The sequence below is a fragment of the Dama dama genome, chromosome 11 (genome assembly GCF_033118175.1).
Source record: "Dama dama isolate Ldn47 chromosome 11, ASM3311817v1, whole genome shotgun sequence".
Lineage (NCBI taxonomy): Eukaryota > Metazoa > Chordata > Mammalia > Artiodactyla > Cervidae > Dama > Dama dama.
Window position 1 is genome coordinate 43,004,541 of NC_083691.1, and position 22,886 is coordinate 43,027,426.

Here is a 22,886-nt window from a genome sequence, read left to right on the forward strand (position 1 = left end):
GCAGATGCCTGTGGCCAAGAGGCCTCTAAGTACCAGAGCATAAAGGTTGAGGTAGATCCTCTACTTGGGCCCCAGTGCTCTTGCCGCTACCATGGCCCAGGGTCAAGTAAGGACACTATGGATTGCTTGGCAAACTAAGGGATGGGTGTCAACTCTGAAAGAGAGGGCCAGGAACCGAAGAACCTAACTAGGCCAAAAGGAGTGACCCATGGACTAGACGGGCCAGAGGCAGTGGACAGTGAGTCTGTGTGTGGTGTTCTGTGTGTGGAACCAGGGAGCCCAATGGGCTGCAACTTTGGCTTACCTTTGGATTTACAATGATTTCCATGTCAATAGCATTCTGCTCCTGCAGTCTTTTAACTGCAGCAAGAGAGATCCATAGGTTGTTTGTGTTAAATATTTTGAATTTTGATACAGATTTGAACTCATCAACATGTGCTTTTGGCACTTGAGCAATTTCCACCAGTCTCAGTTTGCCTTCATACTGAGTGAGTGTCCCACCCTAGAAAGGCAGAGAAGAGTGAGTGCTTCCACACCGCTCCCAATTATAACCAAACCACGTTGTTTACAGTCTATGAATGATACAGAAAAGACACTGATGACAAAATCCCCCAGAATAAAAGGCAATGGCAGTGATTCAATCTGGGATACAAAGTAACACATGTATGAAAGTGGAACCAAAGAAAATAATTCAGGTTGTCAGTTGTTTTATACTCCCTCTTGTCCATAATAAAAGTCCTGGGGGTACATTAGCGCTCTCCTCACTTTCCAAACACCTGCTGCAGAAACAGACATTCCTCTTATTCTCACCAAACGACCAATCCTACCACCTCAGACCCTGCTCTGACTACCTGTGGGATGAGGGGAGTAACGTTAAGACAGAGGCACAAGTGGAAGAGAAGAGACTTCAGAGTGGCTTTAGCCTAGAGGCCCTGAGGTGCAGGAAAAGGGGAATGTTCACTAATATGTGAGGGGGACATTTGCAAGAGAAATAGAACCCAGCCCAAGGACCAGCCATATATCACACACTGCCCACTTTTCTTACTCCCTGAAGCTAAGTGGAAAACCTTGTGTACTATTCGATCAAAGGCCAAATATCACCACTAAACATGCAAAATGAAAAAAACTAATTTTTATTTTGTATAAAACTTTTTTTGTTTTGTAACAAAAGGTATTACAGTGATAAAATATATGCAGAGAGAAATACATACTGTAGAAATAGAAGTAAACTTTCATTAAAAGAACAATTAAAAACACTTAAGCATCCAACTAGAAGAATATTAATGGTTGGAACAAACAGTGTTTTCACATGTTTCCAATAATCCTATAAATATGTGTGGAATTGTTTTTTAGTTAAAATTGCCCATATAGATTGTTTGAAAAAGAAAAATGATTTTACTACTATTAAATCTGGATGTATATACACACTGTTATATCAGATAGAACTTAAGGTACTCTAGAACACTATCTCACTCTAGCTTACAGTGATGTTATCCAGTTTCTAAACTTAGAAACTTTTCAATAAAGAATTGCAACTATGAAATGTGAAGATGTAAATCCCCAAAGTGCTTCTTCAGTATTTACCTTTACATCTGCACGGGTTTTGTTTGTGACTTCCATGACAAATTCACAAGGTTTTCCATTGGGTGGGTTCATGAGATGATTAAGAATATAAAGATCCACTGTGGCGCCCAGATTATCTATGTTGGACACAAAAATATACTCCTTGCCTTCTCCTATAAAGGTGTCCAGCAAACCAGAGTTGTAGAAACTGGCATAAATATCTCCATGACCCGGAGGATACCAAGCTTCTGTATTTTCCCCTGAGTATGATACATTCTTTGCTACAGGCAGTAAAGATTCTTTATTAATCCTTGGGTACCTTAAGAAAACAAAATTTCTTTTTCAGTATCAACTCTGTAGAGTATTCCAGATCTTCAAGTAAAACAATGCATGTCAAGTTAAATAAAATTTCCCTCCTTTTCAATCCATCATAGTAATTTAATCATAAGTGAATCCATTTAAGAAAATCTCTCATTATCTGTGTTGACCAAAAAACCAGCTTCCTACATAGTGATATTTACTGTGGAAAAAAAAAAAAAAAAAATTATTCCATGGTCATTCAGATGGGAAGACACCCCATATTTTTAAGATATTCATATGTTTTATGACTCTTCAAAAGGAAAAACGTATTAAGTAAATTTTCTCAAACTTATTTGGTGGTGGGGTTGTTCTTTTCCTTGAAAAAAAAAGGAAATGCTCTCCATTTGGGAAATGCTGTTCATTCTTACCAACAGATATATTCAGCGGTGGTTCTCTTCCTTTCCCAGAAAATCAACAGCAGGTTGGTACTCAGGGATGTCTGCTTCTTACCACTCTTGAGAACCAAAATCTCAGGCAAATTCTCTTTTAAGAAATTCAAGTTACATAACCACAGGGTGACTATAACTGCCACATATCTATTAACTAATGTTTAGCCTTTAAAGGCATTAAACACCTGTAGACAGTCTGGCACATGTACATCTTGAGGCTGCTCTGATTAAACAAAACAAAGAAGTCCTTCTTTCCCAGAAGTAACATCCCCCAGAGTTAATTTTTTTACTCCTTGTACCTGCTTTGATTAAATGTGTAGATTTTCACACGACAGTGATTATACTTCTGTAGTATTTTTTTGGTATCTTCATCCGTGTTAAAAGAGTTCATCAGAACAAGAGGAACATCAGTATCATAGGTTTTGTTCAAGTGCTAGGGAAGAAAACAACAATCAGGTCACTCAGACTTACTATTCTTTTGTTTCAAAGTATAAAATTAGCTCTCAGTGGTTGATCACAAAATGTTCATATCATCTATAATAGCAAAATATATAGATTTGAAATAAACTATAACTAGCATCTTTACCATGTACTTGCTTATTAAATCACAATCCTATGAGACAGAAACTACTGTCTGCATTTTATGGATGGCTAAACTGAGGCCCAGAGAAGCGGTAGGTCAGTGGAAGAACCAGGACACCCCTCCCAACCCCCACAGTCCAACTCTGGGGCTGTGTGCCCAGCCACAGTGCCCTGTGGCTTCACTGGATGGGTAAACACAGACTAAGTATTTACTCTATGTCCAAAGTACTGTGGGGATGAAAGTACAAATGTTACAAAGACATCTCCCTATTCTCAGGATTCATGTTAAAGACTGTGAATAATACCTTAACTAATATCCTTTCTATCTTTAGGAAGAGCTAAAAGGCAACACAAGGTGAGAAGAAAATACAATCTTAGAAGTCAGACTGCCCCGTGTTCCCTGTTTGATTCTGTACTTACTAACCAGCTAGGGAGGCCTGGGCATAAATCAACCTCTCTGTGCCTTGGTTTCCTCATCTGCAAAATGGTGATGATAACAGTGCTTATCTTACAGAGTTGTTGAGAGGAACAAATGAGTCAATTCATGTAAAGAGCTCAGAATGATACTTAGTAAGTACTGGATAAATGCTAGCTGCTGCTACTGCTATTATAATGATTGCTGGCACCGTATGAGAAACTAGGGATATAGAGATGAAAAAGACAGGGGCCACTGCTCTTTAAGAGCTTATGGTCTATGATTAAGGACTTTATGGTCTATGTAAAAGAGAAGTTAGTGACAATTCTTAGCATCCATGGTGCCCACCCAGATACGTGAAATTCTCCCCAGCCTCCAAAAGGGGGCTAATAAAGTCAGATCATCCCAGCTCTGATGAAGGCTACCCCTAGAGAGAAGGAGGGGAGAGAGGCAGCGAGATCAAAGGAGAATTCGAAGAGATTCAGAGATTTGCACCACAAATGCTATTTAAAGATCAAAAGCTCTCACATCACCCTAAGGATTTGCTTTTAGGAACACCAAACCTTTTTTTAACACACTAATAAAGAGAATAAAGATAGCATGCTCCTTGACTAGCTCAAATCCGCATCTATTATTTTCTAAGGTAACATTTACAGTAACCTGAAAACTGAAGATCATTTTGGTAGCTCATGAGAAAGGCTCAATGCTCCTACTCACTTCAATTTGCTGAACGGTCAGATCCAGAAAGGTATTCTCGTTCCTCACGCCAATCAGACTCTTTGGGCCTTTACAGCCCATGCTGGTTCCCAAACCGCCATTGAGTTTCACCACCACCAGCTTGTTCAGCACAGAAGATATATTATCAGGTAAGCCCCTGGCCTTTATCTTCTCATAGGGCTGAATCTGAAAAATTTTTTTAAATTGTTAAGAGGTTAAACCAAATCAGCACCAAGGTTACTTCCATGCTTCCTTGAAGAGGTTTGCTTTTTCTGTAGAGTTTCAGCTACATTTTCTTTAATATCCAGGGCCCTTCTGATTCAAAATTAAGTTCTTATCAGCAACTTCCCTTGCACACAGGAGCATTTACAGTACCATGGAGCACAAGAGGGGAAAAGTTATAGTCTACAAATATTTTGACTGGCTGGTGAGAACATCCTTCTCTTGGACTACCTTCAAAAGCACTGAATTCTCAGTGTGCATCAACATAGCAAACAGGATGCACAAACTCATTCACATCTGTAAATGTTTCTGGTGTACCATGAGTCTACTTAGGTTCTGGAGAAGTATATAAATGATCACACAGTTCTGGGTAACATACTCCATGCAATTCCTGGAGACAGTGCCAAATACTCAAAGCAAGCTAACAATACCTGCCCTGTTATGGTTTACAAGGGTGTGATTTTTTGCAATCTGAAAGTTTTTTGTTTTTTTTTCAACAAAAGCAAGCTTGCCTGAAAGAAAATGAGCTGTGTAAACAGTAAAACAAGTTTGAAATGAACACAGAGGCTTCATCTTCAATTTCTTCCTCACAGGAAAGGAACAATGACAGTGGAAGCTCAAATTCTTCTGTTAGGAGAGGCACAAACAAGTCTAAACATCTTACAACAAGAACAGAGCTTTTAAAAAGATCACAGTATATTTTCTATCCATCTACAGAACATTTGTTGTTACTTTTCTTTTATGAAATAGGTTATCAAATGTACTCTTTAGTTACATCACAGTGGAGGATAGATAATACTTAAGGGGAATGAAGAAATAAAACCAGAACTCTTTCATCCTGCAAAACTGGACCTATATTCATTATAAAACAACTCCCCACTCCCTCCTTTCCACCTTTCTACTTTCTATTTCCATGAGTCTCGCTACTCCAGGTGGCTCAGACATGGAATCACAATGGACTTGTCTTTTGTGACTGACTTATTTCACTTAGCACAATGTCCTCAAGGTTTAATTAGCATTCTTTTTTTTTAAAGTGACTTATATGTTTCAAGAGATTCCAAATTAATGCAGATTTTTCCAGACAAATGCTTTCATTTAATAAAGTTGATATCTGTGTATGCAGATCTGAGAGAAGGGGAGACTGATACAAACAAATGGAATGCAGGTTGACAGATTCTATGGCAAATTGAGCCTTATGTAACTTTTTTATTCCATTTGTAGGTATTAAAATTGAATAGAATACATGTTCTGAAGTCTTAGTTTAGTGAATCAGAAAATGGATTCTCTTCATTTGAATTTAAGGAACAGAATACACTCAACTTTGAATTAAAAGATTGAAAGAATGAAAAATAATACTACAAGTGTAACCATGGTTCTAAAAGTATAAGTCTGAGAAAATGTTGCTCTTTCAAATACAGGTGATAACAGTACAGAATGGCAGGGCTTAGGGCTGCAGACACTACTCAACATCTGAGTTGTGAATTTTCCATTATTTCTTAGGAATGGGCAGCCTGTCATTTCAAGGCAGAAACTTTACAAAAATGTAAACAATGTAAAAAGAAATTTCTTCGTATTTAGGTATGAAGTCAAAAGATCAACAGGATAGCATTTTTCACCATTTTTGTCACCCTCCAGACACAGTGCTAAATGCAGCTGAGGAACTGAAATTTTAATTTTATTTAATATTTATGTAAATCAACACACATGGCTAGCAGTGTGTGCAGTTCTAGATGGCCTGTTATAAAATATCAACCAAACAATCAGAATTATGTGCCAGTTTGTTTTAGTAAAACTCTGCCAAAATCCTTTTTTTGTTCAATATAACCTTTTTTCTTTTTAACTTCAATGACACTGACTCATATCATCTGTGCAGATGAATTAAAAAGCAAATGTCAACCTTGGAGCCTTAAAGTTTCACCAGGAGAGGAAAAAACCCCAATATCACATATATTCATGACAAAACATCTTTGATCCACATATGATAAAGAATATAAAGTATTTAGAGAAAAAAAAAGTTTTCTTCACATTAATCAAACTTCAAAACATGCATTTTACTAGAATGCTTTAAGAAGACAGTTCCTTATGACTACGTCTATGGAGGCTAAACAAATTTTTTCTTGTATCCCCCAAACTTATTCTATATATAATGGTGATCATGTACCCTCCTTTAGTCTCTATATAATGGTGATCAAAGGTCTCAGCCTCACAATGATTTTAACACTAGGCCATCTGCCTTCACCCAAAAGGTATATTAAATACACTTTGGTCTTGATTCAATTTTCCCAAGATTGGTATCTTGAGAACTTCAGTTTAAATTTAAAATGTACTTCTGAATGACCTTTCAAATATCTGGGGTGAAATAAAATAAGCTGATCCAAGAACAATATTAAATTCCAAAAGTGAGCTAATGAAGACTTTTGGGCCCAGGTGCAGGCAACTCCCAAGTAGAAACTTCTTTATCATTTAGGTGGGAGCCCAGAATTCTCTGTGGAGTGCCTTATTTAGAACCTTGGACCCCAAGTTAAGTGGGCAGGGAGTCACTCAACGCCTACAAATGTCAAGGAACCATGGTTCTTTAGGTGGTGCTTTCAGTAATACCTACTTGTCTTGCTATAATATAGCAGCTAATTAAATACAGGCCTCACTGAAGAACCGACTGTTAACAAGAAAAGGACTATGGAGAGAAAGGGAAGAAGTCACAAGGTGTGAAGGAACAACATACAGCCAGGAGGAAGATGTCCAGTCATCAAGTCAGCATTGCTATTTGAAGCCTCCACTTTCACTTACATTTCAGCTTAAATCCACCCGACTCCACACACAGACAGACACAAACACACAGAAAGGCACCAGTCATGCATGGAAGTAAGCCAAGACAGTTTTGGTCTACAGCTTACTGCAGTTTAAATTAGGTGGCAAGCTCAGCTTTCATCACATAAATCACCCCATATACCAATACAAGTTCTCTCTGTTGGTGATGCTGTCCACACCCGCCACCAGGGACCTCACCAAGCGGTCCCACAGAGAGCTTGGTTTATTTCTAGAGCCAAAAGGACCTGTGTTAGAAGACCGCTTGGCAACAGCTGAAGTTATGCTGGACACACCTAGCTAGTCACAGGGACATTTTTAGATCTGTCCTCCACCTCCCTCCTCTGAGCTCCCCCAGGAGAATGCACAGACATCCACTCAGGCAAATATGGATGGGGTTGGGAGATGACAGGGAGTACCACGCACTGCTGGATACAGCCTAGATGTTATTCTAAGTCACTTCAGTCAGTCACCAGTACTCCCCAGATGGCGTTAGTGGTAAAGAACCCGCCTGCCAATGCAGGAGAAGTAAGAGACACGAGTTCAATCCTTGGGTGGGGAAGATACTCTGGAGGAGGGCATGGCAACCCACTGCAGTATTCTTGCCTGGAGAATCCCATGAGCAGAGCAGCCTGGTGGGCGGGCTACAGTGCAAAGGGTCACAGTCAGACAGGACTGAAATGACTTAGCACGCACAGTGCTATCTCTGTGCTTTCAAGCCTGATCACCGTGTTTCTCTTTCTCCAAGACATGAATGGAATTCAGTGTTCTACGAAGACCTCTGTGGCATTGTAAATATACAGCAGGGCAACCTCTACAGGTAAGGTGGGGCAAACCTCAGGAGGCTCCCTGCAAAATGTACAGGGGAGACAAAGCCACTCATGTTCTCCTCTCACTGGGAGAAAACAATGTGTCAAATACTCAACTTCCTCTGCGGAATGAACAAAGAAAGTAGTTGTGAAATTATGAAAAATCATAATTTAAATAACATTCTTCCCTCTAGAATGTAATCTAGTTTTTCTGCAGAAACTGAAATATTTTTTAAAAGATCTTTTAAAAAACTTGTCTACTATGACCTGTACCTTGCCAAGTCTGTTCACAACTTAAGTTTCCAGTTAGAAGAAAAGCTGAATTCATTACACAGTCATGGAGACACACTGTTCCCATTAGCAATAGTATAACCCAGTTCTTGGTAACATATTCGTGCTATTCATGGAGACACTGCCAAATACCCAAAACAAGCTAACAGTACCTGCCCTGTTATGGTTCACAAGGCTATGATTATTGAGAAAGTTTTTTTTTTTTCCCCAACAAAAGCAAATTTTCCGAGAAGAAAATGAGCTATGAAAACAGTAAAACAAGTTTGAAATGACATTCCATATGTACAGGAAGTGTTCCAAGAACATCCGCGAATTCCCCAAACCCTCACTGCACAGCCTCTGCGTACCAAGGCCTGTGCTAGTGCTCTCTCACTGGGTCTCTTCATTTCACATTTCTAAAGCTAACAACCAAAATCTGGGCCATGTGTACGCTCCAGCCAATTACCTAGACCAGAGACTTGTTTTCTTGTTCAGGAAAAGCTGACAAATCACATACATTATCACATGATCCACCAGCAGACTTGCCAACACCTTGTCAGCCACCGAGATAAAGCACAGCTCCTATTCACAGGGTGAGCAAAACCATCCCCTACAACAGCGCCCTCGACTGTCTGCCTCCAGAACGGATCCTCAGGACCTTCCTGCAGCACCACCTCTGTTGCTTCCCCTTCCTTCTGGTCACAAAATAGCTGTCCCCTGCCCCAAAGTAATCTCTCTACTAGTGCCCACCTAAGATTCCCACTTCATCAATCTCCCAGCCTCAGAGCCAGCCTTTCCCTATCTATTCCTTTCCATAGACATGAACATACTCAAGTATTTTACATCTAAAAAACAAAGAAAATAGCAAAGCACACACTCACCCCTTTCTGTCCTTTTTTCTCCATCTTCTTAAAGTCAAAGCTCCTTTAAAAAGCTGCTGCGCTCACCTCTACTTCCTCACCTCACCTCTTTTTCACTCACTCACCTGCTGCAATCTTGTTTTCTCCATAGTTCAGTGAACCGCTCTCACCAAGGTCATTAGCATCCTCCTCCTTGCTAAATCTGGTCAATAAGAACAATGTTTCTCTTAAACTTGAGCTCTCAGCTGCATTTGAGACAACTGACCACTCCCTAGACCTTGAAATGCTCTCTTCTTGACTTCTGAAACGCCACATTCTATTTTCCCTCTCTTTCTGCCTGTTCCTTTTCAAGTTCCTTCTAAGCAGACTTCCTCTTTCTGGAAATCTGCTCCTGCCTCTGTGGCACCAGGACATACTCAACTGCCAAGCCAAGAGCCTGCTCGCACCTGACCAACGACCGAGGCCCGTCAGCCTCAGGAAACTGTCTCTCTTGCCACGGCTGCCATCCCACCTACCTCTCATCAATGCAGTGACCTCCGATCACCTTAAATCCCTCCACCTTAGAGAGGTGGAGGTGGAGGTCACCTTAACCCCCACCTTGCAGGTGGTGATCTTTTGGAAAAGAGAATTTGAAGATGTTTCTCTCCTGATTACATCATTCACAAAACAAAGCAATAACACAGCATAGCAGAGATTATTAGCTGCCTACCTCAATGTCATTCTCCCCCACCCATTTTGGAACCCTGATTTTCAGCTGGGCACACCACCACCCCAAATAAAAGACCACATGCCCAGCTTTGCGTGGAGCTATTTGTGCCAAAGTCCTGGTCACAGAGATTAACTGGAAGTGAGCTGAACGATTCCCAGGAAGTCTCTGTGAAAAGGCAGGGGACAACATGCCCTTCCTCCTCCTTCCTGCTGTGTGGAACAAAGACGCGGTGACTAGAGTTCATTCAGGCAGCCACCGGGGACCGTAAGGAGATGTGCTGAGGATGGCAGAGGGGCAAGACAATGCATGCGAAGTGCTAAGCAAAGTGTACAGCCCACAGGAAGAATACAGGTGCCGGCTGGGCTAGCACTGCATCACCAATTCAGATACATTCTCCACCCACCTCACGGTTTATCATTTCTGAAACCAGGATGAATCACACAGCCAGTGCGATCTTATCAATTGTTGGCACTTTTCCCCTTTCCCAGCGGTACATAAAAGGTACACCTTATAATCAGTGGCACAAATTTCATAAATATGATATTGAATCTCTCTTTCTGCTCCAAGTCACCAACCAGCTTAGCAATCTCCCAGGTATGGGTTCCACCTCATCACTCTCCAGCTATGTGTAGCCTGAGGATAGTTTCAAGACAAGGGTCAACAAACTATAGCCTGTGGGACAGCTGGACCTACGGCCTGTTTTCACAGAGAGTTACTGGAAGGCAGCTGCTCCTGTAAGTTTACACAGCGTCTATGGCCGATTTCACGGTACGGTGGCTGAGGTGGACAGCTGTGACAGGGACTGCACAGCCTAAAACATTCACCATCTGGTCCTTTACAGAAAAGCTCTGCCAAACCCTGGTTTAAGACAGTCTGCCGTAGTGATAAAAACCCAAGTTTTGATAACATGTCTGCCTGTTCAAACTCTGCTCCTCCTAAGCCTCCGTGCTGGCTCAGGACTTCTCAGAATGGCCAGGGAGCTGAAGCCGCCACGGGCGATGGCGGCCTGTGGCGCCAACGGCACAGCCACAGAACAATCCCCCGGGGTTTTTTCACCTCCTCATATTCAGCCAGGAAAGCCAAACCAAGGATCTGTAGTTGGTAGCAGAACTCTGGCAACTTTCAAAACAACAGAAGGAAAACCTAAGATTAAAGAGACTTTTACCTACTCACATAAGGGTCGAATTCATAGAGACAGAAAGCAGAATGGTGGTTGCCACAGGCTTGGGGGAAGGGGAAAGGGGAAGTGGTGTTTTTTTTTTTTTTTGGAAGTGGTGTTTAATGGGTACAGAGTTTTGGTTTTGCAAGCTGAAAAAGTTCTGGAGACTGCACAACAAGGGGAATATATTTAACCCTACTGAAGTGCACACTTAAAAATGGTCAAGATGGCAGACTTTGTTATGAGTATTTTACCACAATTAGAACTTTTTAAAAAGTCAGTCTTCTGTGTGCATGTACATGTGCAGCTATACATATACACTCTGTCAAGGCGTCAGAGAATCACAGAACAAAATCACTTTTTGTTACCCTCATACGACGACCAGGAGTGAATCTGACAAAGCCCTCACTTCCTGCTTCAGGTACTACCAGCTGCTATCAGTAATTATTACACTGTCTCCCAATTTGTCTGTCTGGTGCTCCGTACCTGTTAATGACTGTAAACTCCAGGGAGGCAGTACCAGCCGTATGATACCCCTTTACCGTATCCATCACCTTTAACTATGTGTCATGCTCATTAGTAGCACTCATTTGTTGAGTAGATAAGTGAGTAAATGAATGGAGCAAAGAGAGCTGTTACTAAATGAAATCTATTCCCTGGAACTTATTTCTTATCTTATTAAATACTAAGTGTCAAACAACAGTGGTGTCATCATTAATTAGAAAGCTGATTAACAAAACAACCATTATTTTAATTTTTAAAAAGTACTGAATTAGAATACATCACATACAATGTTCATAAGGAAAACCTAAATCTAAAATTATGCTCTGCATAGAAGATAATTTTTATAAGCCATAATTTAGTGTCATAATTAAAAAAGATCCCTCTATGATAAAGAAACAAATAGAATGATCACATACTAAAATTATTAGCTGAGCCTGGAAAGTACATTTCCTAAGAAAGTTATTTTGTCTTTTTCTACTTATAAACTATCAAAACACAGGACAAACTATCAAATCAAGTATGTATTTTAATTTTGCTAGATATTAATTCCTAAATCTTTTGAGTCTTTTAAATTAATTTTAATTATTCTAAAGTATATGTCAAAGAGACCTACAGACAGGAAAACATGAGGGTAATTTTTTCAGTAATAGAAGAAAACCAGCTGTCCTGTTCATACTCTGAGTCTACACATATCCAAAAGCAAAAATCTGTAACAGAGAGCAAGTAAACAGGTCCTTTCAAAGAATAAATCAGAAGTCTTGGCAACAACACTGTTTTCTAAACAGTTATACTCATCAGGACCAAACCAACAATTCACATACATACAATATCCTTCACTACAATCTGCTACCTCAGTTACTAAAGTCGACTTTAGCAAAAATCTCAGAAAGAACCAGGAGCCAGATTCATAAAAATCACTTATTTTCCTCTTAAGTCTCATATTGCCCTCTCGGGGGAGCCAAACTTGAATGCTGGGCCTTTTTGTTATATAAATGTAAGGATCACAGCAACTCAAATCCAATAACCAACAACTAATACAAATAAGGCAAAGGAAAAAAATCAACCTAAATATCAAATAAAAATTTTAAAACATTTTTCATCTCAACTGGCAAACAGTTTTAAAAATAATAATACTTAATGCTTTAATAAATGTAGCAAGGCTGACAATAAAATAGCTTGTAGGTCTCTACCAAACGCTAGTTCAGAGAGGCCTTTCTCTTTTCTGCCTGTTCCAGCTACGACATCACCTCTACCCCCTCACTCCCGGTACCCTTACCTTTCTTTTTTCATGTCACTTATCACTACCTGAAATTACATTTCATATCTTTTACTGTCTACACCTCTACTAGAGGTCTCTAGATACTAGAAACTAGATGAAGGCAGGGCTTTATTAGTACGGTTCTCTACTAATACACAGTTGGCACTCAAAATACAGCTCAAAATTAATGTGAAGAGGAATACAAACTGGAAAGCAATTTGAAATGCCTAACCAGAAACTTAAAATAAGTTTATAGCCTCTGAACACAAAACCACTTCTGAGTATTTATTATTAGAAATAATTCTGAGATGCAAGGATTTACATATAAGTATATTCACTACAGGGTTCTTATAACGGCAAAAAAGTAAGAGTAACCTACATGTCCAACTATAGGAGACTCTCCAGAAGGACCACATGCACTGACACACTTGTACAAACTTCCAGCTCCCACACTTCTGACAAGTGTTTCTACTAATACATTTCCTTCAAGTGGTGAGTTAGAGTCATTATCTTATTTCTGACCATTAAAAAATTAAGAAAAAACATTTGATTTCCAAAGTTTTGCCATGCCCAATGACAAGTGACCAAAGAATCCTATAATGGTCATCAGCTATCCTTCCTATTTTCACCTAAGCTTTGATAATACAATGCCAAGAACATTTTACAAAGCCTCCCCTGCTCACTAAACCTTACACCCCACAATGAACACACAAATCCTTGAAATACCTAAACATCCACACAGTATAAGAATGAGAGCCCAATTCTTTTAATAGCTACCATAGTCCTCTGAAACAAGGCCAATCCTTCTTATCGATCTTGAGTTTAGTAGATACAAAATCCATAAATATGGATGGACTTGCCAGTTAAAGACAATTCTACATATGCCCTAGGGCTTTCACTATGTGGATCTTCAATGTAACTCATAGAACAGTACAGTTAATCATTTTCATAATGGAGAGCATTAGTTTTTTAGCCACTGGAGCACAGACCTCCTGTAATCCAGAAAGTTAAAGAATTTCCTAAATTTTATCTCTGCAATCAGGAAAAATCACTAGAAACAGATGAACTTTATTATAACAAAAATTGCAAACTACCAATCCATTTGACACAAGAGAATTACAGGCATGGAAATTATGGTTTACTTACTTGGAATATTTTGCAAAAACTAAGAAACATAGAAAGAATTATTCATGATCATAAATAAAATATATGTCAAATGTAAAATACTGATTAAATATACTGATAAAAATATATTCATAATCAAAGACAAAGAATATTTAACTATGAAAGTTATAGAATTTTAAAAAGAAATACCATCTGTAACCTTAATACAATTCTGTTGTTTTCACTGTGTCCAGGATAGCACCTGGCATCTAAGAGGTATTTAGTAAATACTTGCTGAATGTAAACATTTACTCAATTCAGGTCAGTCGCTCAGTCGTGTCCGACTCTTTGTGACTCCATGGACTGCAGCACATCAGGCTTCCCTATCCATCACCAACTCTCAGAGCTTGCTCAAACTCATGTCCATTGAGCTGGTGATGCCATCCAACCATCTCATCCTCTGTTGTTCCCTTCTCCTCCTGCCTTCAATCTTTTCCAGAAAACATTTATTGAGTAAATGCAAATACTTTACATGCAGTCTCAATAACAGTCATTAAAATCTTACTTTTATTATGTCTACTTTTTATGAGTGAGGAGACTGAGACTTAGAGCAGCTAAATAACCTGCTGAACGTTATGTGGCTCAGAAGTAATGAAGCTGGGATTCAAAACTCTCGTCTGTATTCTTGACCTCACTGCCCTTACAGTAAAACTGGAAAAAATAAAACAGTCCACTGAAGGCAGAATGAACTCAGTATGCATCTTGAGGTGGTTTTGTAATGGTGGAATGTATTAATGACTGACACTGAGCATGAGGTAATTTCTCACATACCCACTGACTAAGTATATGACTAAGAATATTATAGCTCAATAGCATGAGATTAGAGACTTTCAGAGGCTTCTACCAGTAAGTCACTTGGCAGTCACCCTGCCTGCCAATCTAGGAGTCACAGCAGACGTGGATTCTCTCTCTGGTTCAGGAAGATCCCCTGGAGGAGGAAATGGCAACCCACTCCAGTATTCCTGCCTGGAGAATCCCATGGACTGATGAACCTGGAGGGCTACCGTCGTGGGGTTGCAAAGAGTAGGACATGACTGAGCAACTGAGCATGCATGCAGAGACTTTTAAAGTATAAAAAATTGCTCAATACATATCATTAATGTATAGAAACTAAACTGCAAGAAGTCACTGGCCCTTATAAAGGGTGTTGAAAAAACAAAAACGAAACAGGAAAAATAAGAAGCAGTCACTTCTTCAGTGGTGACCAAGAACTACAAGAAATCGTTAATTTCCAATACAATTCAGAGTGAGCGAGCCACTCATCATTTACCTCCTAAAAATACATTTCAGCTATCCTGCTGAACAAGGCTAAGAACCTCTCACCTCCTGTATTTTCCAGCATCTTCTTAGCTCAGCCTAATGGATCCCCTCCAAATTGACAATGAATTGCAGACATGGTCCCTACTTACCTTGTCTAGTCTCAGTTCTAATGTTACCTCTTCATCTCTGACTTCCTTAGGAATTTCCAACTCCTTGACTGCTCTTTTCCTGCTACACTTGTACCAGAAACCCATCTATCCAAAATACTCTAGGACAGGTAGGCAGTTAATTTAAAAAACAAGTTCAACCACGGAACGATGAAAAAGTTTTAGATAATTAAATTACTTTAGCTTTTTTTTTTTTTTCTCTTGCAACCCCATGGACCATATCCATCAGACTCCTCTGTCCACGGGATTTCCCAGGCAAGAATACTGGAGTGGGTTGCCATTTCCTTCTCCTACTTTAGCTTTTTTACAAAAAATAATACAATCATTCACAAAGATCTTTTCCTTTGGTATGATATAAATCTGCTGACCAGAGCTGTCAACTTATGTAACCACACCAATAATATACCATCTGTGATTTCCAGTTTCATTTCTTCAAAGTGGACTAAAAACTTAGTCAACTGTGAAATAATCTGCATGCAGAAGAATCATTCTAAACTAATTTTCCCAATCTTTCATACTTATCATATCCACCTAACTACCTTTTTTCTTTTAGGCTACTCATCTTTATCCAATTTTCTCAAAGCATTCAACTCAATTTCCATGAAAATTAACTTTTTTAAGCCCATTTCATTGGTGTACATAAAATTAATTATATCATTACAAAAATATAACTAGTATTAACAACTTTGGGAACAAATTTGGTGAACAAACTACTCCATTTCGTAAGACAGAACTTACAAAGAATAGATCCAAGCATTCACAGAAAGTGGTGAACACCAGCTAATCTCTCTAGGACCAGAAGCTAGTTAGTGAACTGTCTCTGAAACTACCCTCATAGCTTTTGTACTATAACCACATCCTTGTGTAAACTGAGAATTCCCCACTAAACCAAAAATTCAAAAAATGCATGCCTGTGTTGTTGATACCTTTAACCCTCCAGGCAGCTGCACAGAGCCTGAGGCAGCAAGAGCCCTCCTCCTAGCTAAACAGACTCTCACAATTACCAGATTCGTTTTCTGTGTATGTCATTACATGGGAAAGGTTGGGAAGCACTGCACAAAGTCGTAAGCTATTTAAGGGAAGTGACTTTATTTTTGCATTCCCAATAATTAAAATAGTGGACATTTGATAAATTCGTAGAATAAAAGTAATAAGTAAAAGAGACCCTTCATAGCCTCCCACAGTGACTACAGGTAAACAAAAGACTTCAGCCAGGAAGACAGACGTGACCATTGACCTTAGCATGGGTCAGGACAGCAACAAGGGGAAATGAGCCTTTATAATAATCTTATTTACTTACACATTTCTAAGTTTTTTCTCTCCCACCAGAATGAAGCTCCAGTGAGTGTTGGGCCCTTGTCTGTCTTGTTCACTTGTATGAGAAAATGCTTACCACTCAGTAGCCATGTAGCCATTTAATAAATACTTGTTAAATGTGTTGCTGTTAGAATTTCAAAGTGAGGAATTTGAAGCTCTAAGGGAAGAGATAGACCCTACTCAACAGTTCTGCTCAAGGAAAGGGAGTAATGATAGAAAAGCCACGCTTTAAAGGCTTTCAAGTTCCTTTCAAAACATGGATGCCAACTGGTGACTGCTCTATAACATACCAGGGTGGTTAAGAGCTTGTGCTCAGGCAGATCTGGGCCTAAATTCTGTTTCTGCCCCTTACTTCTGTTTCTGCCTCTTACTTAATAGCTAAGTAAACCACTCAGTCTTGGAATTTTCTATTGTGAAACAGAGATAACAGTGAGCTCCTACAATCATTTGAAGATCTTATAAGAAAATGCACATGAGGACAATGCTTGGCACATTACTGTAAAACAGATGTCTGGTGTTATTGCTATTATTACTGTTGTTGATAAGCACACAAAGTATACCACATTCTGTGCACTAGGGATGAAGAGAGGACTGCACTCCTTGAAGAGCTCCATTATCATTACTAAGGGATACCAAAGAACCAGGGCTTTGGAGTCTGTCACCTGGTTCGTATCATGGATTCCTTTCGTTCAGACAAGTCACTAACTCTGAATGTCAGTTTCCTGTTTTTAAAACGAGCATAGTAATAGCATCTATCTTCCAGGTCTGTTATGAATATTAAATGAGATCATGAACACAAAGGATTCACTACTTCTGACATAACATGTACCCTAACATGACACTAAGCATTAACTATAGAATATACAGCTATGCAGACATAGGTTTTTAGAAGGTTTTTAATAAAAAAAATGCTTAAAGCTTTGCTTCATTAAAAAATGAAAACTTCTAGAATGGTGTTTGTTTCATGCTCTTTTGAAATAATAGAAAACTTTCCAATTTCCCAAGGGCTTTAGGACGGTATACAATGAAGACACTTTTCTTCCACAAGCCTATCTATAAGAAGAAATCTTTTGGCTTATTTCCAAGATGGATGGCTTATTTCCATCTTTTTCCATATTTAGTTCAGTCATAGGTACCCCTCAGGCATTTCCATGTGTTTTCTCAGCTATCTTTTTTCCCTGAGCATGGAATAAACATTCCATCAGCATTTTCAGCAATTATTCTGTGCTTCTCCTGACTCAGCAGGAAGTTTAAGAATGGGATATGGGTAACAAAACTCAGTTTGGACAGCTAGGTAATGTTTCCAGTTAAAAACACTGAATCTTTGCAATTTTTCTATAAATCAAACTAAAATTTTAATCTAAAATTAAAAGTTTAAACACATACTATAAATTGTTAACTTATAATTCTCATGTGTTTACCTACCTATATAGCATTTTGTTTCTTACTTGATACTTTTGCCTCTCAAAGTCCCATACTTACTGCTCTCCCATTAAAAAATGAAGTAACTTCCAAAATGCCAGAGATTTAAAATCACAATACTCTTATTACAACTGTATACTTTAAACCTCATAAACTAGAGATGAGATGACAGTAAAAGAACTGACAGAAAACCTAAATGACAAAACATTAAACAGAGTGATTACAGATGGCAATGATCCTACAAAGGAGGAAGTTAACTGTGAAGAAAAGGTGCCAGCCGCTCCCTAAACCTCACTATAATCTAGATTTTTTTAAAAGACACTCTGGGAAGTTCAAAGGCTTTAAGGTATTTTTTTACGTGCTAAAGGCAGAAGTAATATATTATAGACAGTAAAAAAATTCAAGCATTACAAACAGATATATGTTCATTATCCTTTTAGAGAAGCAAGCTGAAATCATAAAATTAGCCAACCTTGTGAAACATCTGGCCCATGTCTTTATCAGCTAAGCTGGTAGGTTTGAAAGAACATTCCACTTCAGTATGGATTAGAAAGGACAAAGGCGGATGATCAGAGAGTTGGAAAGGAATTCTAACAGAAGAATCTGTTTATGTGATGAGCACTAGCTCTTTACTAAAATCACCTTTCCCATATAAGTCAACTCTCGTGTTAGTCTAATTGTGGACAAAAGATGCTTCCAAATAACTGTGACAATCCTAAATTTCCTAAAAAGTAAAACTGAAGCCTCTAACATCAAATACTATTTATGCTGTGTACTAGCTTTAAACTCTAGGACTTCTCTGTAGTTCAAATGGTAAAAATCTGCCTGCGATGCAGGAGACCAGGGTTCGATCCCTGGGTTGGGAAGATCCTCTGGAGAAGGGAATGGCAATCCACTCCAGCATTCTTGCCTGGAGAATTCCATGGACAGAGGAGCCTGGCAGGCTACAGTCCGTGGAGTCACTAAGAGTCAGACACGACTGAGCCACTAACACACACACAGCTTTAAACTCTAAGGTACTAAATAGCAGTGTGATTAAAGTGTTTAAAGCAGTGTACATTGTTAATTATATAATTCACACTGTTGGAGCAGCCCTGGAGAAGTGAAGGTGGGGCAGGGAGGAAAGGCCAGAGGCTATTAAAAGAAAGTTTTATGAAAGATTAAAGAGCAGGTGTAGGAGGAGGACAAAGGCCTGATATAAAACTGAGGGTGGAGGCTAGGCTGACCTTCTTCTTAAAGAAATCTAAATGAAGAAAAAGTCAAGTCTTTAGGAAGGCATATTTGTTTAGCATATGTGTTTAAGGGAAGATGCAAAGTGGAAATCAAGCCCTGCAAGGGTTTAAAAGGAAGCATATTTTAAAGCTGAGGAAGGACGTTGCTGGGGATACTGGAAAAGATCTATATCTTGATTGTGATGGTAGTTACATGACTGTATGCATTTGTAAACTCAGAAAACTTACACTAAAAAGAATAAATTTTACTATATGTAAATTATACCCCAATCAACCTGACAGTAAAAAAAGTTATTAACTAAAATGATGATTAACCTTTATAAAGTTTATCACAATGTAAATAACAAAAACAAGAATAAGCATCTTTTGTTTACTTGAACTTATTTTTAACTGAAATACAGTTGATTTACAATGGTCTGTCAGTTTCAAGTGTACAGCAAAGTGTTTCAGTCATATGTAAATTTTATTTGTTTTATATATATTATATATATATGTCATATGTATTTTCTATTCTTTTCCATTAAAGGTTATTACAAGATACCGAATATAGTTCTTTGTGATATATAGTAGGACTTTATTTACCTATTGTACATATACTAGTGAGTATCTGTTAATCTCAAACTCCTAATTTATCCATCCCACCCATTCTTTCCTCCTTGGTAACCATGTTTTTTTCCTATGTCTGTGTATGTCTGTTTTGTAGACAAGTTCATTTGTATTTTTTTAGATCCCACATATATGTGATATCATATGATATTTGCCTTTCTATGTCTTACTTCACTGAGTATGATAATCTCTAGGTCTATTCATGTTACTGCAAATGGTATTACTTCATTCTTTTCTATGGCTGAGTAATATTCCACTGTGTGTGTGTGTGTGTGTGTGTGTGTGTGTGTGTGTGTGTGTGTGTCTGTGTCTGTGTCTGTGTCTGTGTCTGTGTGTATCTGTGTATACCATATCTCTATTCACTTCTCTGTCAATGGACACTTAGGTTGTTTACATGTCTTGAATATTATGAACAGTGCTGCTATGAACATTGGGATGCCAAGCTACCTTTTCAAATTACAGTTTTCTAAGGATATATGCCTAGGAATGGGATTGCTTGATCATATGGTAACTCTGGTGGCTCGGTGGTAAAGAATCCACCTGTCAAGCAGGGGGCATGGGTTCAATCCCTGGATTGGGAAGATCCCCTGAAGAAGGAAATGGCAACCCACTCCAATATTCTTGCCTGAAAACTCCCATGGACAGAGGAACCTGGCGGGCTACAGTCCATGGGGTTGCAAAAGAGTTGGACACAACTCGGTCACTAAGCAACAACAAAAACAACGTGGTAATTCTATTTTTAGTTTTTTAAGAAACCTTCATACTGTTCTCCGTAGTGGCTGTACCAGTTGACATTCCCACCAAAGTGTAGGAGGGTTTCCTTTTTCCACATCCTCTCCAGCAATTATTATTTGCAGACTTTTTGTTGATGGCCATTCTGACCATTGTGAGGTGATACCTCATTGTAGTTTTGATTTGCAATTCTCTGATAAACAGCATTGTTGAACATCTTTTCAAGTGCCTGTTATCTGTATGTCTTCTTTGGCGAAATCTCTGTTTAGATCTTCTGCCCAGTTTTTGATTGGGTTGTTTGTTTAATATTGAGCCATATGAGCTGTTTGTATATTTTGCAAATTAATCCCTTGCCAGTCACATTGTTTGCAACTATTTTCTCCCATTTTGAAACCTTCTTACATGGAAACTTGCTGTTTGGTTGATGGGTTTCCTTTCCTATGCAAAAGCTTTTCAGTTTAATTAGGTCCTGTTTGTTTATTTTTGCTTTTAGAACAGCATCTTTTAACTATTTGGGATGTTTTACAATGTTGAAAAATCTAACCAAACTCTTTGAGGTATATAATGAAGCATGGTTTTGAAATTCCATTCCCATCTTTCACCATTAGTGTCTCTCTTACATGGAAACTTTAGTTTCTGACATTTCTCCCATGTGACCCAGTGGCTGGGGTTCTCAGCCAGAGACAGGAGCTGCAATGTCAGGCAAAGAGACTCAGCATATGGCTTTCTCAGGGTCTTTCTTCCTGTTCTAGACATGGAGAAACAGACACATCTACCATATGCTCCACAACTAGAACACAAACTACATGCTATAAGCTTATTTATTTCTGGACTCCTATTATGCTCAAAGCTTTTTTCCCTTTGAATATCCTCCCATCCTCAGAGAAATCTTGCCTCATGGTTACCCCAAGAGTCTACCTTAACGCCAGGAAGTCTTTCCTGAGCTCCCATGCCAGTTAGAAGCTTCCATAGCACCCTATGGACTGCTTCTCATGCTGTTTCATAGGTAGCTGTTTCTGGATCCATTTCCTCTTACAAACTCAAGGCCAAAATGCTGAAGAAGGACCAAAAGTTTATTCTTTTGTAGTCCCAGCATCCAGCTAGTTCCTGGCAGAGAGGAAGCACCCAAAAAACGTTTCTTGAGTAATATCCTAAAACAGTACTTCTATCCACTTCGAAAAAAATGAACATTTAAATACAGTTTTACCTATACATTCAAGAAATCTACCTAGGGCCTATAATCCCTGCAGAGACTTCCTGGGGTCAATGCCAGGTGTAAACTTATTCCAGTCTCATTGTGGCTCTACAATGGGATAAGCAGAGTCAATTGTCCACACTTGATTTAGAATAAGTAAAAGGAATCAGTAAAATATCCCCAAGGAATTACAGAGCAGAAAGGATTAAGGGTAGGTATGGGCCACTCATCTTATATTTTATAAAAATTCTCCTAGTACCAATCTTGCAGGTTCAGGGTTGTCCTATACTAAATAAAAATAATAAAAATTCCCTCACATTGTACACAGATGAAGATGTGGGATACAAGAACCTCACAGATGTATTTCTCTCATCTGATTATAAGACACAAAATGTTTACATAAAAGCTATACTTGGAGAGTATAATAATAAAATGATCTATATTAGGCCTTGCAATACATAAGCCAAGGTCCAAAAAGATTCTCTGGGGCATTGGGGAGTGGGGAAGGTTCAAAGAAGTGGTGCTACTACCTATATTCATGCTATGATTTTCCCAAGGAACTTGATTTTGTGGGATGTAACCATTCCCAACTATAAAGAGTGGTTAGAGACCCTGGTCTACTACTATTACCTAGAGTCTCTCAAAGTCCATCATAGGATGGATGTTAAAGTGGCCACATATTTACTATTTAACTATTTCTAAAGTGAAATAACTCAACATTCAAAAAATGAAGATCATGGCATCCAGTCCCATCACTTCATGGCAAATAGATGGAAGAATAATGGAAACAGTGACAGATTTTATTTATTTGGGCTCCAAAATCACTGCAGATGGTGACTGCAGCCGTGAAATTAAATGACGCCTGCTCCTTGGAAGACAAGCTATGACCAACCTAGACAGCATATTAAAAAGCAGAGACATCACTGTGCTGACAAAGGTCCATCTAGTCAAAGCTATGGTTTTTCCAGTAGTCATGTATGGATGTGAGAGGTGGACCGTAAAGAAGGCTGAGCACCAAAGAATTGATGCTTTAAAATTGTGGTGTCAGAGAAGACTCTTAAGAGTCCCTTGGACATGCAAGGAGATCAAACTAGTCAATCTTAAAGGAAATTAATCCTGACTATTCATTGGAAGGACTGACGCTGAAACTAAAACTCCAATACTTTGGC

The 22,886-nt window shown here is 38.8% G+C and overlaps 1 protein-coding gene across 4 annotated transcripts in view; it reads right to left on the bottom strand.

Annotated features, from left to right (window-relative positions):
• Positions 1–22,886, bottom strand: part of UGP2 (UDP-glucose pyrophosphorylase 2) — a 54,639-nt gene that overhangs the window by 4,944 nt on the left and 26,809 nt on the right. For all 4 annotated transcript variants that reach the window (XM_061155206.1, XM_061155205.1, XM_061155204.1 and 1 more), the window contains exons 4-7: positions 4,027–4,212; positions 2,612–2,745; positions 1,585–1,882; positions 305–502 (exon numbers count right to left, since the gene is read on the bottom strand). In XM_061155206.1, the coding sequence (XP_061011189.1) occupies positions 305–502; positions 1,585–1,882; positions 2,612–2,745; positions 4,027–4,212 (816 nt within the window). The remainder of the gene's footprint in view (positions 1–304; positions 503–1,584; positions 1,883–2,611; positions 2,746–4,026; positions 4,213–22,886) is intronic.